Below are 19,613 nucleotides of genomic sequence, written 5' to 3'. Positions count from 1 at the left end.
CCGCCGCGTCTCGTTCTCTTGCTTCTGCTTGGCGGGGATCCCGGAAGTGCAGTGACGTGCGACGCAGCAACTTCCGACCCCGCAGCCAATGGGGTTCTCGCACAGGGGTGTCGTCACGTCCGGCCGGGCGGTGGCGGGAGCGGGATGGCGGTGGTGACACTGCAGCTCGGGTCCTACGCGGGCTTCGTGGGCGCGCACTGGTGGCAGCTGCAGGCGCGCGGCGAGGCTGGGGCCGAGCTGCGGGCGGACGCGCTGCACCGGGCCGGGCGCGCCCCCGACCCCTACGCGCCGCGCCTCGTGCTGCTGGACCTGCGAGGTAGCGGGACCGGGGGGCGGAGGGGGGCGGCGCGGGGCGGGCGGCGCGTCCGGCCCCCGTGACCCGCCGTGTCCATGGCAGGCAGCCTAGGCAGCTTGCGGCGCGACGGCGGCTCATCGCGGGACGTCGGAAACGACGGCGCCGCGGCCTGGTCAGTGCGGGGGGCGGGGGGCGGGACGTGGGGGGGTTGAGGGTCCGGCGGCGGCCGCGCTGCAGCGCCCCGGCCTCTCCCTTCTCCCCCGCAGGCAGGGAAGCACGACGCGGCACCAGGGGCTTCCTGCCCGGGACGCGGCCCCGCGGGGTCTCGGCGGACAGGTGAGCTCCGGCAGGCGCGGGGCTGGGAGACGTTCGTGTCTTGGCCTCTTGCTCCTTTGGGCCCACTAGCAGGATCCACCGCCATTAGCAAGAACATTTTGTCTAGTTATTTCCCTCTTAAGTCTTTCCTGAAGACCACACCGGGGACCCACTGGGAGGGGGGTCACAGCAGAGAGTGCCGCGTCTGGATTCGGCTCTTTGTAACCAAGGCTGAGGGAAAGCCGCCACTGGCATCGCTGCAGTCATGTGAATGCGGCCTTTGATGTCCAGCTCCTTCTCTTTAGTGTTCTGTGCCTGTTCCGACTTGAACAAGCAACCAGTGTTGGTCCAAATCGCACCTTGCAACAGCCAGGCAGTGGTCAGAAAGATGCATGCTATAATTTACTGTACTTTCTCCTTTGCCAGTGTCTCCTCATTCCTCCCAGCTCTCTTGCAGCGGTAGCTGAGCTAGCGTGACTGTTCACGTTACTTGTGGAACATTTTGGGGGGGAGGAAGAGTCCTAGAGGGAGATGGCAGTTCATATCTTATACTGATACAGATTGTACTTCCAAGCTGCATCCCACCGCTTAGCACTTAAAAATATGGTGAACCCCCCAAAACCTGTGTGTCTTTTTAATTTCAGGAAAACACATCTTCTGATGGAGACGTTGGTCTTGGAGTGCTTCCTCTCGGTAAAGGTGCGTAGGCCTTGTGTCTGCACGCAGAAGGTACAACTCGGATAGAGAATTATGAGTGAAATGGGGACAGGACTTCATAACAATTAACCGGGAAGTAAAATATTTCATTTAAAAAAAAATGATGAGTACTCCAATTAAAAATCCAAATTCATCATTTGCTCTTCCCCTTTTTTGCACCTGCTTTCCTCTGCATGTAGCTATAGTCACATCTAAAGAATTCTAGCACAAAATGCCACAACTGTGCACAGGTACTAGATAGGTACTGGGAAATCTGGTCGTCACACCAGACAACAAAGCTAACCTATTTAACAACTTCTTTGCTTCCATTTTCCTGAGCAGGGACCAGATCGCCTGCCCGCCCCCCCCGCCGGGCCCCCCTCAGGCCCCAGGGGAGGCGCACCTGGGCCAAGGGTCAGCAAGGATCTAGTCAGGGAAATTCTGGAGGGACTGGATGTATTTAAATCAGCTGGTCCGGATGATCTCCACCCCAGAGTGTTAAGGGAATTGGCTGAGGACTTTGCAGGAACACTGGCATGGCTTTACAAGCACTCGTGGTGCTCTGGCGAGGTGCCAGAGGACTGGAAGAGGGCCAGTATGGTTCCCATCTTCAAAAAAGGGAGGAAGGAGGACCCAGGAAACTATAGGCCAGTTAGTCTTACTTACCTCGATCCTGGGTAAGCTTTTTGAGAGAATTATTCTGGCACATGCCCTCAAGCGGCCAGCAGGGGAGATTATGCTTAGGGGCAATCAACACGGGTTCATTAGCGGCAGGTCCTGTCAGACCAACCTGGTGGTCTTCTACGACCAGGTCACCAAATCCTTAGATGCAGGGGTAGCAGTGGACATAGTCTTTCTGGACTTTCAGAAGGCCTTTGACACTGTCTCCCACCCCATTCTCATTAAAAAACTGTGATGTCAACACCTACAGTCAAATGTGTCCCCAACTGGCTGGCGGGCCACACCCAAAGAGTGGTGGTGGATGGGTCATTTTTGACATGGAGAGATGTGGGCAGTGGGGTTCCACAGGGCTCGGACCCACACTGTTCAACATCTTCTTCATCAGTGACTTGGATGAGGGGGTAAATAGCACCCTGTTCAAATTTGCTGATGACGCTAAGATGTGGGCACGCTAGAAGGGAGGAATATGCTGCAATCGAACCTAGACAGCTTACAGGGGTGGGTGGATAAGAATAAGATGGGACTCAACACTGACAAGTGCAAGGTGCTGCAACTGGGGAGGAAGAACCGGCACCATACCTACAGGCTGGGGAACTCCTTTCTCATCGGTACAGAGGCAGAAAAGGATCTTGGAGTCATCACTGATGCCAAGATGAACATGGGCCGGCAGTCAGGAAGGCCAACCGTACCTTGTCATGCATCCACAGATGCATCTCGAGCAGGTCCAAAGAGGCGATCCTCCCCCTCTGTGTGGCACTGGTCAGGCCGCAGCTGGAGTACTGCGTCCAGTTCTGGGCGCCGTACTTCAGGAGGGATGTGGACAACATAGAGAGGGTCCCGAGGAGGCCACTCGCATGATCAGGGGGCAGCAGGGCAGGCCCTATGAGGAGAGGCTACGGGACCTGAACCTGTTCAGCCTCCACAAGAGAAGGCTGAGGGGGATCTTGTGGCCTGTTACAAACTAGTCAGAGGGGATCAGCAGGGATTGGGGGAGTCCCTGTTCCCCTGACCACTACCAGGAGTGACTAGAAATAACAATCACAAGCTGCCAGAGGGTAGCTTCATACTAGACATCAGGAGGCGCTACTTCACTGTCAGGGCAGCTATGATCTGGAACCAACTTCCAAGAGAAGTGGTGCTGGCTCCTACCTTGGGGGTCTTTAAGACAAGGCTAGACAATCACCTTGCTGGGGTCATTTGACCCCAGTACTCTTTCCTGCCATGAGAGGGGGTTGTACTTGATGATCTGCTCAGGTCCCTTCTGACCCTACTAACTATGAAACTATATCCAGTGCCATTCTGTCAAGCTGAGAGAGGAGTGATTTAAAGGTCTGTAATACTGTCATAGTGTGAGGAGATTTGTTAGTTACCAGGGGTAGGAAAAGAAATGGCAACAGAGACCCTCACTACCTATGGTGTGGGTTGGAGATGTGGCTTCGTGCATGAGGGATGCAGGCCTATTTTCTGTAATAACTCTTTTGCAGATGTATCTCAGCTCCCTTTATGCCTGGATGCTTCCCAGGTTTGCCATTTGGAGGGCAGAGGACAAGTTTGGTCCGATTACCTTAGAGTGCACTTACATCCTAGGAGCATCTTTGAGATACAGCGGTACAATCACGATGGGTAGGTTTTTCACCTCAAAAGTAAAATGAGGCAACATTAAGCGTAGCGCCAAGATAGTACAGTGGGTTTACTGCAGTTCAAGCACCTTGCCAATTGCATACAGGTCAGTAGGGGAAGAATCATGTGTCCTTCCTCCTAAAGGACCACCCCCCCCAAAAGGCTGAAAGGAGCAAATGCCACTCGGTTTGTTCTCTCTTCTAGGGATTCCAATCGCCTGGAAGCCTTTGGGCAGGGTGAAAGTCTCTTGAGTGAGCCTACATATCTAGACGAGTTGGAAGATAAACTGCACTTCTTTATAGAGGAGTGTGATTATCTGCAGGTATGCCAGGCTTAGCTGTTTGAGAACCTTTTCTTGTTGCACTTCAGTAGGAATTTAGATTCCACTTGTCCCTCTAAACAGGGTTTTCAGATTCTCTGTGACATGCATGATGGATTCTCTGGGGTTGGAGCCAAAGTGACTGAACTTCTCTGCGATGAATATTCAGGGAGAGGAATCCTGTCCTGGGGGTTAACACCAATAATTTCTAATACTGGAGTAAGTGAATAGTGGGAAAGTGAGGTGGTATGAAGAGATTGTGCAAGTTAAAAGGACTTTTGGCACCTCTGGTTTTCTTTGCAGGATCCCCACAAGGATTTTTACAGGCTTATGAACACAGTGTTGGGAATTGTCCACCTCTCCAGGCACAGCTCACTCTTTTGTCCCCTGTCACTCAATGGAAGCCTGGGCCTCAGACCACAAGCGCCCATTACATTACCATACATACATTATGATGTAAGTATGCTGTGTGCACTGACCCTGGGTGCCCTCAGGAGCACTTACAGTATGGAAAGCTTGACAGTTTGGCCAGTTCTAGTCTCTATTCCATACTGTGTCGTACCAATAAAAACAAAAACTGATGTTTCGCGTAGAGACGTTCTGAAATTCTAAACACTTCTCTGATCCACTGTTAATATTTCAAATCCATCCCACATCTTAAATGCTTATTTCCCCTCAATTTAAAACCTAAAGCCCCTTGCCAGTAACCTTATAAAAGTTGTGTGGGTGATTTGTTTATTCACAGGCAAATTATTCTTTGATAATAGAGAAATACTAGTCTGCCTTCTCCTTGAACATGTCTATAGTTCACCTTTCCCCTCTGCTGTACTCTCCAGTTCAACCATATGAATTAATTCAAGGTGAACAACAGATTTGCAAATCAAGGGATGTGATCCTGCCGCTCTATTTGGCACTGGGGAGGCCTCACCTGGAGCATCATGTCCACTTTTGGGCCCTACACTTCAAGAAAGATGTGGACAGGTTAGAGTCCAGTACAGCCTGTGAAGTATGACTTAAGAGGAAAGGCTGAAGGAACTAGAGCTGTTTAGTCCAGAGAAGAGAAGACATGGGGGAGATCTGGTAACAGTCTTCAGATGCCTGAAGGGTGATTACAAAGAGAACAGACATGGATTTTTCCTCAGGACTAAGCTATGGCCTCAAACCGCAGCAGAGGCAATTTAGAAGACTAGGAGGAACTTTTGGACCATGACGGTGGTCAAGCTCTGGAATGTATGGAAGCTGTGGAATCTCCATCCCTGGAAAATGCCAAGAGTAGGTTAGACAAGACACTCCATTGGGATAGCTCAGTCAGGGAAGACCCTGCCTTGAGCACAGGGCAGAAGTAAAAGACCTCATGAGGTCCCTTCTGAACAAACTTCAGCAGCTTTTATTTACAACAGATCCAGAGGGGCTGTGCCCCAGAGCTGAACTCAGTCCGCAGGCTTCAGATCTTATTTAACTGACTCGTTGTGTGCTTAGGTGGTGAATGTGAACAACTGCAGAGGAAATCCAAACTGGGTCAGAGTTCTAAGCTCAGCTAGGCAGTCTGATTCACAATCCTCCATCAGCATTAGATCAGTTCCAGCAACCTGAGCTTAATCTAATCCCAGCTCAAGATAAACATTCCCCACCTGGACACATGTAGTAACAAATGGAACTTTACACTAGTGTCCACAGCAATGCTGCTAATGAGGGAATGAGCAACAGTACGAAGTCTTTTTATTAAACGCTTTCTCCTGATTGAATAAAACCTCAAAACAGATTAGTGCACCAGAACCAACGAGCATCTGTTGCCCATGCTGTAAAAATTTAACTAAATTTTTAAACACTCTATATTTTGTCTTACCAACTGTTATTTTGTCTCTGTGAATAGAAGCTACAAGTACTGGTCCCTTGGTTAAGCAACAGAATTTTTTAAGTACTATTTTCATATGTTAACTTTGCTGTGGTTTAATTACTTCTCTGCAGGCCTCTCTAAACTATCACAGCAGTGCAATCTTGGCAGCAGCACTGGAGACCATGACTGTTCCCTACAGACTCCATACTTCTCAGCTTTCCATGATGCAGCTCGCAGAAGCACTGAACTTCTCTGGGAGAAAGGTTGGGTTCGTTCTAAAAACCATAATTGCTCAACCTTTTAGACTCGCTGTTTAATGCTGTGGGTGCAAGTCAATTCGTTCCATCAGCGTAGCGTCCACCTACGTCCTCAGTGACAGCACCTGTCCTCTTAGTTATGAACTAGTCATTTGTGTGTTTGGACATTATGTAACCTGCTGTCATGTGTCTGCTGATTGTTTCAAACAGTTTTGCACAAGTCCTCCATGATCCTCAGCTGAAGCTGTGGGATCCCATTTGTTACAGGCACTTCTACAAGCCTGTTATTTCTCTGGCTCTCAGGTGGTGGCTGCAGGGGCTGCGGTACCCTTTTCTGTATCACATGGTCATTCTCTGCCAGACGCTTTGTGCAGCTATCAGCATGCAGTGCCATGGAAACCTTTGTCTTCATGTGGGGAGCAAAAGGACAGTTTCTGTTTTGCTCAATCTGTTGTGCTGAGAGGAATTGGCAAAGAGAATCACATCAGGTATGAGAGAGCTGCACCCTGTGTCTATTTTTGAGCTTAGGCACTTAATGGTAGTAGCAACAGGAACTTCTTACTGGAAGGATTGTCTAATTTTGAGATGCTGCAGCAGGCAATCTACCTGTCCTCTCAGGCTGTTAAAAGGGGCTGGGATTTAGTAAGGCGAGTCTGTTTAATTATGAAGAATTACAGGAGCCTTGCATTATTTAACTAGCTGCTACTGACTTCAGAACATCAGTCTCCTGGCTCATAGTTATCAGCATTATAATGCATACTTATTTATTTGCAGTAATTTTCCTACTGGGACACAACCTAGTTCTGCCCTCCATGTTTATGAAACTGGAGAGGAGGTTCTGGGAAACTACTTAAATATGCTGTCCCCTGGAACATTAAGGTTAGTAATACAGCGTTGGAGGAAAAGGGTCACTGACTGGGCACTGACAGTGGTGAACTTTGGCTAACTGGCTCAATTTGTTTCCATGGCAGCATTTCACATTTACTCCAGAGCCCATGTAAAGTGCAGTCCCCATATCCCCAGTTTTTTTCCCCTCTTCTGAACAAACAAGGTTTTCTCCTGGACAAGCCTCGCTCACATTCAGCAGGTAAGATGCTAACATGCACTTCTCCCTCCCAGTTTATCATAAAAAACCAGCAGGAAAAGAGACATGAGTAGCTGGAGGGAGATGGCTTATGTTTACACAGTCTATCAAAACATATCCTCTAGTAACGAAAGATGAAAAGGGGAATGGATAAGAAACATGGCAGGTAATGTACTTGGACTTTGCTTTCAGAATTGTCTTACTGGAGATGTTTTCCCCCACAGTTGTTGAAAGTATTCCTGTACTAACAGCACTGCAGTCCTCGCCTGTTCTGCATACAGCACTCTACAATTTATACAAGGAACTACAGAAGGTAGATGTGCGGCGCTGGGCTAGCTTTTTTGCTGCAGGAATTGAACTTGATGACTTTCAGGAAGCCCTGCATGAATTAAGAACTCTGTCCCAATGCTATAAAAAAAATTCGGAGCCAGATGAGTCAGAGGATGAAGCTGACTCGGACTAACACTGCTTACTTTTACCAAGCTGGGGAAGACAGTAGTGTCAAATTAACATCACCACTAAGGAACAGCTTTCTGAAAAAACCTGGTCTGTGAGGCCAAAGTTCTATTACAGTAATAAAGCGGGGCTTACAATCTGTTCAACGACCTTTAATTCTGGTGTAAAGCAGAGAACCTTCATACAAGTAGCAGTCTTTTTCTGCTTGAAGTTGACGTGTGGTTCTTCAAGCTTGCACTTGCACTGATACTGCCACTTTATCGCCACAGAGTAGGAGGTTAAGTTATGCTTTAAAATATGTTGAAACTCACAATAAATATGGGGTTTTTTTGTTTGTAACCTATCCAGATATGGAATGGGCACATCAAGGAATTTACAAAAGCAAAACAAAAAAAAAATTAAAACTGGGAAAGTATTTACTTCCCAAGAAAGCATTGGCATGTTGTGATACACTATTTACACGAGAAGTTTAACTGCATTATCCACAATAATCCAGTAGACTTCAAAGGGCTACTTAGTGTAGGGCTTCACAACCCAGAGTGGCTATGGATCCAGTGTCTAAGCCACTGTACTCAATCACCTGTTTTCCAAAGAATCCTTACAAAATTCTCCTTTGCAAGGTGGCTGAATAATGTTGTCCCAACAATGCTTCACATGACAGATTCAGGTCTGTGCTTATGTAGGCATACAGCTTGTCACAGATATATGTCGTCCCAAAAAAATAAGGTGCCGTATGAAGTACAGCCCTGTGCAAACACTCATGCCTACCTCCACCAGAGCATCCATCTAGCAGCAAACTGGCCAGCAGCTACCTTTTTGAAGTAGTTTCTTTAACAACCTAAAGCTTCAGTCATCCTGTTCTTCCTCAGAAAGGAGCAAATCTTTATCTGACAGCTGGTCTGCATTGCTGGTGCTTGTTGCATCTTCTTCATCCTCAGAGCTCCCATCGCAGGATGTGTGGAAGAGCCTCATTAGTTCCCTAAATCGATGGGAAACCTGAGGAACAAGACAGACCGGAAGTAAAGACTCCCAAAGTTGTTTGTATTATGATAAGAGCGTACAGAGTCTAAACAAAGATTTATGTAAGCAGGAGCAAAGATTAAATAACCTTTTGTGAAGAAAACAAGGGGAGGAGGCTGGTGCATTTGCATTACAGAAATGGAGCTGAGCTAGACTGAGGTAAGAGCAAACCACTATAAGTCTCAGGAGTCATCTTACTGGGCAAAATCATCTTCCTTCTTAAGGGAAGAGTTCACACATTCTCCATAGGGAGTATTTAGCCACAAGGGAAATTCAAGAAGTTAGGGCTAGTATGGGATGGTGGGAAATTCCATAGGTCTGTGAGTTTCAATTACAGAGCCTTATAAGGAGTTTGTGCACTATTAGCTCTGTTAAATGTGCAAATACAAGAAAAACACACAGATTTCAAATAGGAATCGAGTGTCAAAAGACTTTATAAGCTGCTGTGGGCTTTCTGAGTTCTTTGCAAGAACTCAATTTTTCCAGTGTCAAGCGATGTGAAAGCTAAGAGCTGACCTTTTTCCAAGGGGTGCCTTGAGTCTAAAAAGGTTGAGAACCATTACCATAGGGGTTGTAAAACTGTAGGTCTAAAGAACCAGTCCCCACTTCTGATGATGCATATCCTAACTTGCAACACCTTGTGCAATTTCAGTCCTCTTGATAATCCTCAGTAGCTCTGTGACAGGAATGAAGTCTGGTTTTGCTTATGGTACAAGGGAGAAATAGAACCCAGGACTGAGGTGTGTTAATGCAGTAACCAACTCTGCCTCTCAGCACATCTTCTGCTCACTCTTAGGAGTGTGCAGCTTCTTCCCACAGCTCTTACCTCATTAGCAGTTTTATTGCCCAGTTTCTGTGAAATGGCACAGAAGGTTTCCAGATGGGCTCCTTGCTCCTGGCAGGTGGTTAGGATGACTCTGTCAGCCTCCCTGGAAGAAGTTGAACAGTTAAGAAGGTAATATAGGGCATGAAAAGGAGATTGCCCCTTCAGGCACTTCATACACAAAGAGCCTTTATTTCAGAGAGGGCAGCTATCTACTGTGCAAAACTAGCCTCACTCACTACCTGGAATTGGTACTTGAAAAGGCCAGCTCCAACACAAGTTGTGCTTAGCCTCCTCTCTGGAAGGGGATCCTGCAGGAAAGAGAAGGCTGAGGGGGGGGAACCTGGTGACCATCTATAAACTCACTAGGGGGGACCAGAAGGGTTTGGGAGAGACCTTAGCTCCCCCAGCATAACAAGGAATAACGGCCACAAGTTGTTGGAGAGTAGGTTTAGATTAGACATCTGTAAGAACTACTTCACAGTGAAGGCAGCTAGGATCTGGAACCAACTTCCAAGGGAAGTGGTGCTGGCTCCTACCCTGGGGGTCTTTAAGAGGGGACTTGATACCTACCTGGCTGGGGTCATCTGAGCCCAGTTTTAATCCTGCCGGGGGGAGGGGGGGGTGTCAGACTTGAAGATCTACAAGGTCCCTTTTGACCCAAATTCTATGATTCTATGAAACATACTTTTCCCCTACCTACACTACTACAATTATAGCTGCCTATAATGAAGATAGCATTTTTACTGAGAGGACAGGCATATTTCATGATTTTAGCTGCCTTTGATGGGCTTGAAAACACTAGGGGAGAAGGAAGGAAAACATTAGCAAGCTGGAAATTAAGGAAGTTTTTCACTAACAGAGGACCTTCCATCAACACTAGATACAACAGGAATGTAAAATTTGATGAACAAGCACATACCTCGTCCAGAGAACAACCTTCTCGCCTGTAGAGCTGACTTTGCTGTTTTTTGCACACACAGTAGCTTCCATGACTTTCTGTTGCAGCTCCTCTTCTCTCTGTTCCAAGGAGGCAGGAGCTGCTCTATACTCCAGCTCCTCAGACTGTTGCTGCACTTGGAAAATGCAGTCACAGGTATTTGCCTTGAGCTTGCCCTGTGCTTTCACGTCAACAGGAGACTCTCCAGCACAGACTGTATAATCTGTTTCTGAAACAATGTGGTTACTGGAGCCCTGTGAGTGTGAGCTGTTACCCAGTGCCTTCAGTTCTAGTTTTGTGACTGGTGTAGCCCAGTTCTGCCTTCCTTCTAGTTTTCCTTCAAGGACAGTAGATTTTGCTGATGAATGTGACTGTGAGGCTGTGTTCTGTTGCAAACTCCTTCCAGGATTTGGACCAGCCCCTGTGAAGCCTCTCCTTTTAGCAGATGCAGACCCTAAAATGTCCTTGGCAGGGCTGTCTCCTTGATGTTTCTGATTTAGTCTTACTTCACTATTACTTCCTACTGTGCAAAGGCTGTTCTTTGTCTGCTGAGTTAGCTTCAGATTCACTCTTTGTACATGGGGCCAACCAGGAGTGTTGCCACACTGACTTCCCTTTGCAGCATCTGTAATACCAGCTTTTGCAGACTGCATTTCTGAGAGCTGACTATCAGGAAGTGTTCCTCCTTCAGAAGACACAGCTCTGCATAAGATCATCTTTCCTTCCTGGCGAGACCCTACCCAAGAATTTCAACAAGATTAGATCAGCTGTTAGTAGAAACAAGTTCTGAAGAATATGATTGTTGCAAAGTACCATAAGCCAGAGAACAGAGAGAACCTTGCCTGTGCTTTGCACCCATCACTATCCTCCCCCCACCACCAAAGCATATCCAGAAAAAGGTTGAATACCAATTGTTTTAGAGGAAGACTGAAGGGACACTGGTTTGAGCTGCTGTGTTAAGATGAGAATGAGGGAAATAACTAGGGGCCCATCATGGACAGATGGAACAGAGATGGAGAGGGCAGTAGCTTATATGAAGAAGATATGAAGTTTGTCATGCATGCCACAGAGGCAAACGTTTCACAAACAATCAGGGCAGTTCACAATGGATGGATGATGGATGCTTTTAGCCCAGATAGGCTACTGATTAATATTGGGGAAGACACTTAAGCCCTATACTGCTTAGTTTTCACATGAGCCAGTCTGCACAAGTATGCAGTACTTATTGTCCATGCATATGACCTTCACTAACCTGAAGCCAGAGAATCTGCTTTCCTAGACATGGTCTTTACTCTGCTCTGGACACATTCCACATCTCTGTACTCCAGGTTCTCTTCTGCAGACTCTTTACACATCACAGGATCCTTTCCTTCAGGTTGAGGGCTCAACTCTTGTTGAGAGAGGCTGCCAGTAAGCTCCTGGGAATCTTTATTTTTATAGAATTTGCTATCACACACCTGCAGATGACAGTATGAACCTTTTTATTACACTCAGTGAATCTGCCCAGGCGACAGCATCACAGCTCTTGAGACAACCCTCACTGTTCCCCAGTTCCCAGTCAGCCTCCTTTATTTACTCTCGGGTCCTCAGATGAATGGTCAGCTCACAAAGGAACCATGCAAGCTTCCTCTCCAGAGTCTTTACTCCCTGCCCTGGAGAAGCATAAAAATCTGTTACCTAATACAGTGGTGAGCGAGAGTTAATGGCAAGCAGGACACTCATTGAAAGAGGCTCATCGCCAACAGTCAGAGCTCAAGAAGTAGGTGTTCATAGACACCTGATGTTTTGTGAGTTTTCGTTTTATACAACAGTCTGGAGACACAAGGGACAAGACCCAGTAGAACATCAAAATACTGAACAATGGGATATGCATTGGGACTGTCCATTGCTCTCACTATCCAGTGTTCTGCCCTTCAACTGACCTTACTGTTGCAATGGCTGCAAGTCCTCCTCTTGCTCTTCTTTAGTTTGAGGTCACTACTCCCTTCGTGGCAGGAGCACGAACATTCTTTTCCCCCATCTGCCCACTCCATCTCCTGGAAAAAAAAAATGAAGGCCAGCTGATAGCTGCATACATAACACATGCATACCAAAGAGAAGTATGTCACAGGATGGATAGTCTATCAGAGGAGACATGAGGGACAAAGGGCCAGTCTGTTGTCCCCAAGGAGAATTCAAATAAGCTGCCAGAGATCAAAGTAGGTGAAGTCTGGACAGAAGCCTTTCTGTTGCCTAACACTTTAGAGACTGGGATCATCTCTCTACATACACATCAGTCCTCCTAGACATGCAATTGCCAGGAATTTAGAAGAGGCCACATGCTATGGGCTAATCATACATCCCAGTCCCACCTTGTCATTGTTCTGGCCTCCAATCTCTTTCCTCTTTCTATTTTTCGAGGTTGTGTGCAGCTTGGGGGCTTCGTCTTCCTCTTCTACCTCTGGTAATGACACCTCTTCAAACCCATCAAACTAAAAGAAGCACAGAGGCTATGTTACCAGAGTGGCAAGAGGTGCTCTCCACTGGACTTAAGCTTTCTTGCCACCTTCGACAAAGAGGCTTCATAACACCAAGCCCTGTTTCAGGGCAGCAGGACCACAGGCACATTAGAAACAACATAAATGGGCCACAGAGCTTGAAATGGCCACCCCCAATATGTCTCCAAGCAACCACAATCCCAAAACTCCACTCCAAATTCATAGCCTCCCTATTAGGGCCATCAGTCCCTAGCCTCCTACTTCTCTCTCCTAGTCTTGGGAAAGTGTCTCCACCTCATACTCTTTCTCCTCTGTCCAGTTAATTTCTTCAAAGTCTCCCATGCGGCTGGCTGATGGCCGTAAGTGATCAAAGAAGACAGAGAATTCATCCTGTAAGTGGTCGTGTCCTTTCAGCAGCTGCCACATCTGGGTCTTCAACTGCAGAAAGAAGGTCCAGAGTAAGATAATGCTCCATCCCCAAAGGAGAACACAGCAACTCACAGATTTCTTTTTGGGAAATTAGGACTTCTGAGTAGGGACCTACCTAACTCACAGCAAGAGAAAGCAATTTTGTGGCCTGGTGGCAGCCCAAAGAGCCAATTTTGTGGTCATTTAATGGCAACCCCACTCCTCAGTGCTGATTGGTGGAGAGGCCCCAGATGGAGAAGGGACAGAGGGGTGGCTGCCATCTTGACAGCTCTCGTGCAGCCCTGCCCCTCAGCACCGACTGCCAGAGGCATAAGGGGGCAGCCACTATCATACTGCCCTACCAGCCGGTGGTGTGTCCATCCTGTCCCGTCCCCATCCCCACCCCTGCCGCAGCAGCAGGAAGACTACCGTTTCCCACTGGGAAGCCAGCATTTTATTTTTGTTAAGTTCGGGGGTTTTTTGGTTGATTTCCTGGGAAATCACAGCCAATGCCATTTTTTGTGGCAATCACAGAGATTTAAGTAGATTCCTACTTCTACGTCTGCACTACCAACAAACTCCTTTGCTAGAACCACAACGGCTCCAGCTTGCAGTGTTAACATCTAGATTGTTGTTGATTTTGGGATCATTCTGCTTCCAGGTATAATGCTGGTAAAGAAGCGTATCTCCAAAACCTTAGGCAGAGGCACTAAATTAAAGCACCATCCTGCAAGATAACTTGAGGAAGGTGAGGATGGGAGAGAAGGTTCACGTGGGCCAGACAGCTCTATAGTCTTGGAGAGCAGGTTGGGGCACTTAGTGAACATCTAGCTCTGCAGTCATCCCATGTGAAAAAGTATTTGAAGGCTGGTTAACATTGCTATGATCTCGACAGGGGAAGCAGGGGACACATGGATAGGCTGGTTACCTCTGTGATCTCCTGGGGGAGGCAGTCTGCACAACTCTGCAGGACTTTGATAATCTTTTGATGGTGGGCAGGATTTTCAGCAAAACAGATTTCCAGCTGCCTAAGGAACTTCCGGCTTTTTTCAAATGCTTGTTGCTCTTCAAACTGTCCAAAAAGGAAGAACGAGAGCTTTTCACTCTTCACATATTAGGCTACCTTTATAGGCATCTCTAATCTACTTTGAGAAGCTAAGCAAGATGCATCCCCCTTCCAGTTAAGTGCTTTATATCTCACTCAGGACTCTGCACTATAGACCTCAGGCAGAACAGAGTAGTGGCAGAGACCTGGCTTAAAGTCTAAAGGCATACAATATACAACTAGGGAAATTATCTTAAGCATGTTTACTGGCAACAGGTTTTTATCTTCATTAAATGCTGAATAAAGGATGACTCTAGCTTCCACCATGCTGAAGCCTTCTGCAGCACTGTGGAAATTTTAATGCAAAAGTTCCTTAAAAAATAAGTTCCTCCAATATTCCAGGCTCCTGGAATATGGGGAAGCCATCGACTTCCCCTCTAATTGATCCTTCTCACTATGCTTAGCTCTTTCACTCTTCCTCCACTCCTACGACATTTCTCACATTCTTCTGTTCAAATTGTCCCATGCACTTTTCCCCTTCTGCCTACCAGTCCACATTCCAGAGCTTGTTCTGGTAAAAGAAAGGCAGCGAAATCTGTGAGCAGTTGTGGCCACTCATGCAGAAGGTTCTGCAAGGTGGAGTAGAGGTCCACAGCCGTCCGCTTGTCAGAGCTGGTCTCAAACTCATAGATAACACGAAGGAAGTCTTCATACTTCCCAGGAACAGAACGCAAGGCTTCACGTACCTGCAAAGAGGGGTGGACAGTTATGAGACTTCCCCCTGGCTCACAAAGACAAGTTAATTCAATAGCCTCTCCACTACTCAGCTTTTCTCCAGTGCTTTACTTTCCCAGCTCTTAGAGATATAAGAACTAAGCTCAGCAAAGTCACAAACTCTGAAAATAAAAGCGAGATGGATCCCTTCAGCCAAGTGGCACAGGGGTTAATTCTATGTAACAAAGAAAATACAAGATTCACCTTCTGTCCAGGAAGATAAGACTGCTAAGGGTCAGCAGATGCTTGCTTACCCTGTTCAGATAGGCCTGTGCAAATGCCAAATCCTTCTGTTCTCGCAAAGGGTCTCTCTCCAGAATGTCTTCATCAAAGAGCAGCAGCAACTTAGAGGTGTCCTTGCTGGCACGAGTTCGTCCTCTCTTATTCCTGGCTCTGTAGGAACTCCTGTTTTTTCCAGGGACTTTTGCAGCATCACCTGAAAATACAGTTGTTATAGTTATGCAGATACCTTGCTCCAAGGAAAAACTCTGTTGTAGCTGGAGCTACCAAATACACTAACTGCTGCTGGGGTCTCCATGGAAACCAGCCCCAGCCATGTGGGAAATGGCTGCTGGGAAATGGAGTCCGGCCACTGGCTGGATCCACCATTTTGCCCACCCCGGCTCTAGCTTGCATCATATGCTGCTGCTTTCCTCAACACTGAGCGTTTGGAACAGGCTCCCCCCAGAGGTGGTACAGTCATCCACCCTGGCAATTTTCAAAAAACATTTTGATGCCCATATTGCTGGGGTCATCTAATCCCAGCAGTCTTTCCTGCTCTAGTGCAAGGGGACTGGACCTGATGAGGTCGCTTCCAGCCCCTAACAACCATGAATCACTCTGGAAGATTTCATGCAAGAGTTCATTAAATTAGTTCTTCCAGTATTCCAAGTTTCTAGGACACAGTAAAGCCATCAACATGCCCTCCAAGCCATTCTTCCCACTATGCTGACCTCTTCTTCCATTCCTGCAATGTTCACTATATTCTGTCTGTTCAAATTATACAGAGAAGAGCAACCAAGATGATCAGGGGTACGGAGCAGATCCCGTACCAGCAGAGACTAAAAAGATTAGGTGTCTGCAGTTTGGAAAAGGAGACGGGGGGTATGAAAGAAGGTGTGGATATCTACAGAAGGTGTGGATAAAGTGAACAGGGAAGTCCCAGAATACTAGAACTAGGAACACCCACTGAAATGAGCAGGAAACAGATTTAAAACTAATCAGGGAAAGTACTTGTTTATGTAGTACACAGTTAACTTGTGGAACTCATTACCACAGGAAGTTGCAGAGACAGATATTCTAGCCTGGTTCAAGAAAGGACTAAAATTCATGGATGATAGGAGTTTCATAGATTTCATAGACATTTGGGCTGGAAGGAACCCCAGAGGATCATCGAGTCCAGCCCCTGGCCCCAGGGGCAGGAAGTCAGCAGGGATCATAGGATCCCAGCAAGATAAACATCCAAATGTGTTTTGAAGGTGTTCAAAGTGGGTGCTTGAACCACCTCTGGTGGCAGTCTATTCCAGACCTTGGGGGCTCGGATAGTAAAGAAGTTCTTTCTTACGTCCAGCCTGAACTGGTCACAGTCCAGTTTGTGACAGTTCGATCTTGTCATCCCTTGGGGGGCTCTAGTGAACAGACGTTCCCCCAGATCCTGATAAGCGCCCCTGATAAGCTTATAGGTGGCCACCAGATCACCCCAGAGCCTGCGCTTTTCCAGGCTGAATAGCCCCATGGCTCTCAGCCTCTCATCATAAGGTCTGTTTTCCTGACCTCTGATCATGAGCGTGGCTCTTCTTTGGACTCTCTCAAGCTTTTCCACACCCTTTTTGAATTGTGGAGCCCAAAACTGGACACAGTACTCCAGCTGTGGCCTCACCAAGGCTGAGTACAGTGGGAGAACGACGTCCTGGGATCTGCTTGAGAAGCATCTATGGATGCAAGCCAGCATTTTGCTCGCTTTACTAGCTGCAGCATCACACTGAAGGCTCATGTTCATCTTGTGGTCAACCATGACCCCCAAGTCCCTTCATCTGTAGAGCTAACCAGCGTAGCACTATTGAGCCTATAAGCATGGTGCAGGTTTTTCCTCCCAAGGCGGAGAACCTGGCATTCTTCGGTGTTGAACACCATCAGGTTCTCATCCACTCATTTCATGAGTCTGTCCAGATCCGCCTGGATCACCCTCCTGTCGTCAGGTGTGGATGCTTTACCCCAGAGTTTGGTGTTGCCGGCAAACTTGGCCAGTCCGCTCCTGACACCAATGTCCACATCATTGATGAAGATGTTAAACAGTATAAGCCCTAGGACAAAGCCTTGTGGGACCCCACTGGTCACAGCGCACCAAGACGATTGGCTCCCGTCGACCACCACCCTCTGGGTCCTACTGCAGAGCCAGTTCCCCAGCCAGCGGATCATGGTGACATCAAGGCTGCAGTTAGCCAATTTAACCAAGAGATGATCTTGGGATACCAGATTGAAGGCTTTTTTAAAGTCGAGGTATATGATGTTGATCTCTTCTCCTTTGTCCAGGTGACAAGTCACCTGGTCATAAAAGGAAATGAGATTTGTCAAGCAAGACCTACCCGCAACAAACCCATGCTTGGTATCCCTCAGGATATTGCCTTCAGCTAGTCTGTTAAGAATGGCCTCCTTGATAATCTTTTCCAAGACTTTCCCCAGGACAGAGGTCAGGCTGATGGGCCTGTAGTTTGCAGATCTAATTTCCTTCCTTTCTTGAAGATAGGCATGACACTGGCCCTCCTTCAATCATCGGGTACTTCAACAGAGTGCCAAGAGCTCTTGAAGATCCATGCTAGGGGCTGAGCTATGATGCTCGCCAGCTCTCTGAGTACCTGTGGGTAACATCTGTTACACAGAACAGTCAGGGATGTATCCTCTGGCATCTCTGAACCAATGATGGTGGACATCAGAGAAGGTCTGAAAGGAGATAGATCACTCTACACCAGGGGTGGGCAAAATGCGGCCTGGGGGCCAGATGCGGCCGCTAGGCCATTCTATCCGGCCTGTGGGGCCCCTAGGAAATGTAGAAAATTAATTTTATCTGCCCCTGGTTGCCTGTCACTGGCCCTTGATGGCTTGCCAAAACTCAGTAAGGGGCCCTCCAACCGAAATAATTGCCCACCCCTGCTCTAGACCCAGGGTTGGCAGCTTACAGCAGGCAGATCCAGCCCACAGCTTTGGAAGCTATTGCTCTCCCTATGCAGTGAAGGGGAAAGTGGCAGGAGCCAGGTCCTAGCACCTGCCCACCTGCCCCAAACTGCATCAAATAAAAGGCATGGTAGATTTGCACCTCATACTTTAAAATTTGCATCTTATAGACTACCTAAATAGATCTCTATTTGGTTAATCTTTAAGGTACAAATCTATCTTGCCTTTTACTTGACTTCAGACTAACACAGCTAACTACATCTACAAACTGAGTCTTTCTCTTGTCTGCAGCAAAAAAACCCACTGTCAATTGCTGCTCTAGAATATATCCTATTCATATGTTCCCCCCTTAAAACATCCATTCCTGCCACTGATGGAGACAGGATACTGGGCTGGATGGAGATTTGATCTGACTCAGTATGGCACTTATGTTCCTATTCCAAATCACACATAATCAACAGCTACCTTCTGACCGGAGAAAATTTTCAAACATCACTGATCAAGAGCCCCATTTTCAGAACCTAGAATGAGCTACCAGTATTTGAAAATTCACCTGTGACTGGCAAACTGACACATGATTTGGAAAGGACAGAGAAAGACTGTGAGGCCCCCCCCCCCCAGTCATGCATATGTAATCATTTTTCAGTGCGACAGAATTGCAGATGGAGAGACAGAAGCAGGTTGCTCACAGAGGCCTCCGCTTATGTAAAGAGATCCGTCTTTCAAAGCTTCCTTTACAAAAACAAGAGTGCAGAGTTAAAGCATTTTTTGGTTAAATTAAATGACAGCATAACTTTCTTATGGCTTGTTTTGCTGCTGCAGATTTCTCCATATAGTCCATAAACTCACCTGGTGGTGTTCTGTTGGTTTCCACCTCTGGGGCAATTTTGGTCGAAGTGAAGGTGGACTTGGGCTCCATTGCTGCATCTTCAGTGATATCATCTGTCATTTCATCTTCTTTCTGTAAACTCTCGATTCCTTCCCCTTCTCCCTCCTCCTCTTCCTCCTCCTCCGGCTCAGAATTCTCTTCCTGAGAATTCTCTTCTTCAGAATCTCCCTCCTGGCTCAAACGCCTCTCGGTTGCAAGCCAGGTAAGTTTTTCCATGGTCTCCTTAGATCAAAAAACAAAGCCACCACATCAAAATCTTAGTCATAGAGAAGTAGGGTTGGAAGGGATTCTCCAGAGGTCATCTAGTTCAACCCCCTACCGGAGCTAGGATCACCCCTATCCAAACCATCATACAACCAATAAGCTAAACTCTATATAAGACTACCCTCAACCCTGACACAATGTAGCCCTAACACCCTAAACTGCCACAGGTAAACCAGGAGAATCACAGCAGTCAGTGTTATGCTTCTACAAAATGTTGTCAATGTATTTAGTTCTCATCATAC

At 47.3% G+C, this 19,613-nt stretch overlaps 2 protein-coding genes across 6 annotated transcripts in view; one reads left to right on the top strand and one right to left on the bottom strand.

Moving 5' to 3' along the window:
- On the top strand, window positions 1–7,701 carry MSTO1 (misato mitochondrial distribution and morphology regulator 1). Its single transcript, XM_090055498.1, has 13 exons — window positions 1–316; window positions 398–467; window positions 562–631; window positions 1,255–1,309; window positions 3,472–3,610; window positions 3,812–3,929; window positions 4,011–4,145; window positions 4,230–4,382; window positions 5,895–6,026; window positions 6,324–6,508; window positions 6,795–6,899; window positions 6,992–7,107; window positions 7,329–7,701. The coding sequence occupies exons 1-13, from the start codon at window positions 145–147 to the stop codon at window positions 7,565–7,567; spliced, it is 1,689 nt and encodes a 562-aa protein (XP_089911624.1). The 5' UTR covers window positions 1–144; the 3' UTR covers window positions 7,568–7,701.
- The window catches only part of LOC149860967 (GON-4-like protein), a 38,695-nt gene continuing 25,420 nt past the window's right edge, over window positions 6,339–19,613 (bottom strand). For 2 of the 5 annotated variants that reach the window (XM_090055494.1, XM_090055495.1), the window contains exons 21-31: window positions 19,068–19,329; window positions 15,302–15,483; window positions 14,822–15,019; window positions 14,157–14,300; window positions 13,115–13,258; window positions 12,695–12,814; window positions 12,266–12,379; window positions 11,596–11,800; window positions 10,326–11,079; window positions 9,407–9,509; window positions 7,698–8,556 (exon numbers count right to left, since the gene is read on the bottom strand). In XM_090055494.1, coding sequence (XP_089911620.1) covers window positions 8,407–8,556; window positions 9,407–9,509; window positions 10,326–11,079; window positions 11,596–11,800; window positions 12,266–12,379; window positions 12,695–12,814; window positions 13,115–13,258; window positions 14,157–14,300; window positions 14,822–15,019; window positions 15,302–15,483; window positions 19,068–19,329 — 2,376 coding nt within the window. In that variant the 3' untranslated portion in view covers window positions 7,698–8,406. The other 3 variants (XR_016443302.1, XM_090055496.1, XM_090055497.1) reach the window with 3 other exon arrangements.

Source organism: Crocodylus siamensis, chromosome 6 (assembly GCF_052110815.1).
Source record: "Crocodylus siamensis isolate JL-2025a chromosome 6, ASM5211081v1, whole genome shotgun sequence".
Classification (NCBI taxonomy): domain Eukaryota; kingdom Metazoa; phylum Chordata; order Crocodylia; family Crocodylidae; genus Crocodylus; species Crocodylus siamensis.
The sequence above is the reverse complement of the archived record's forward strand: the minus strand, read 5'-3'. Positions and strand labels throughout refer to the sequence as shown.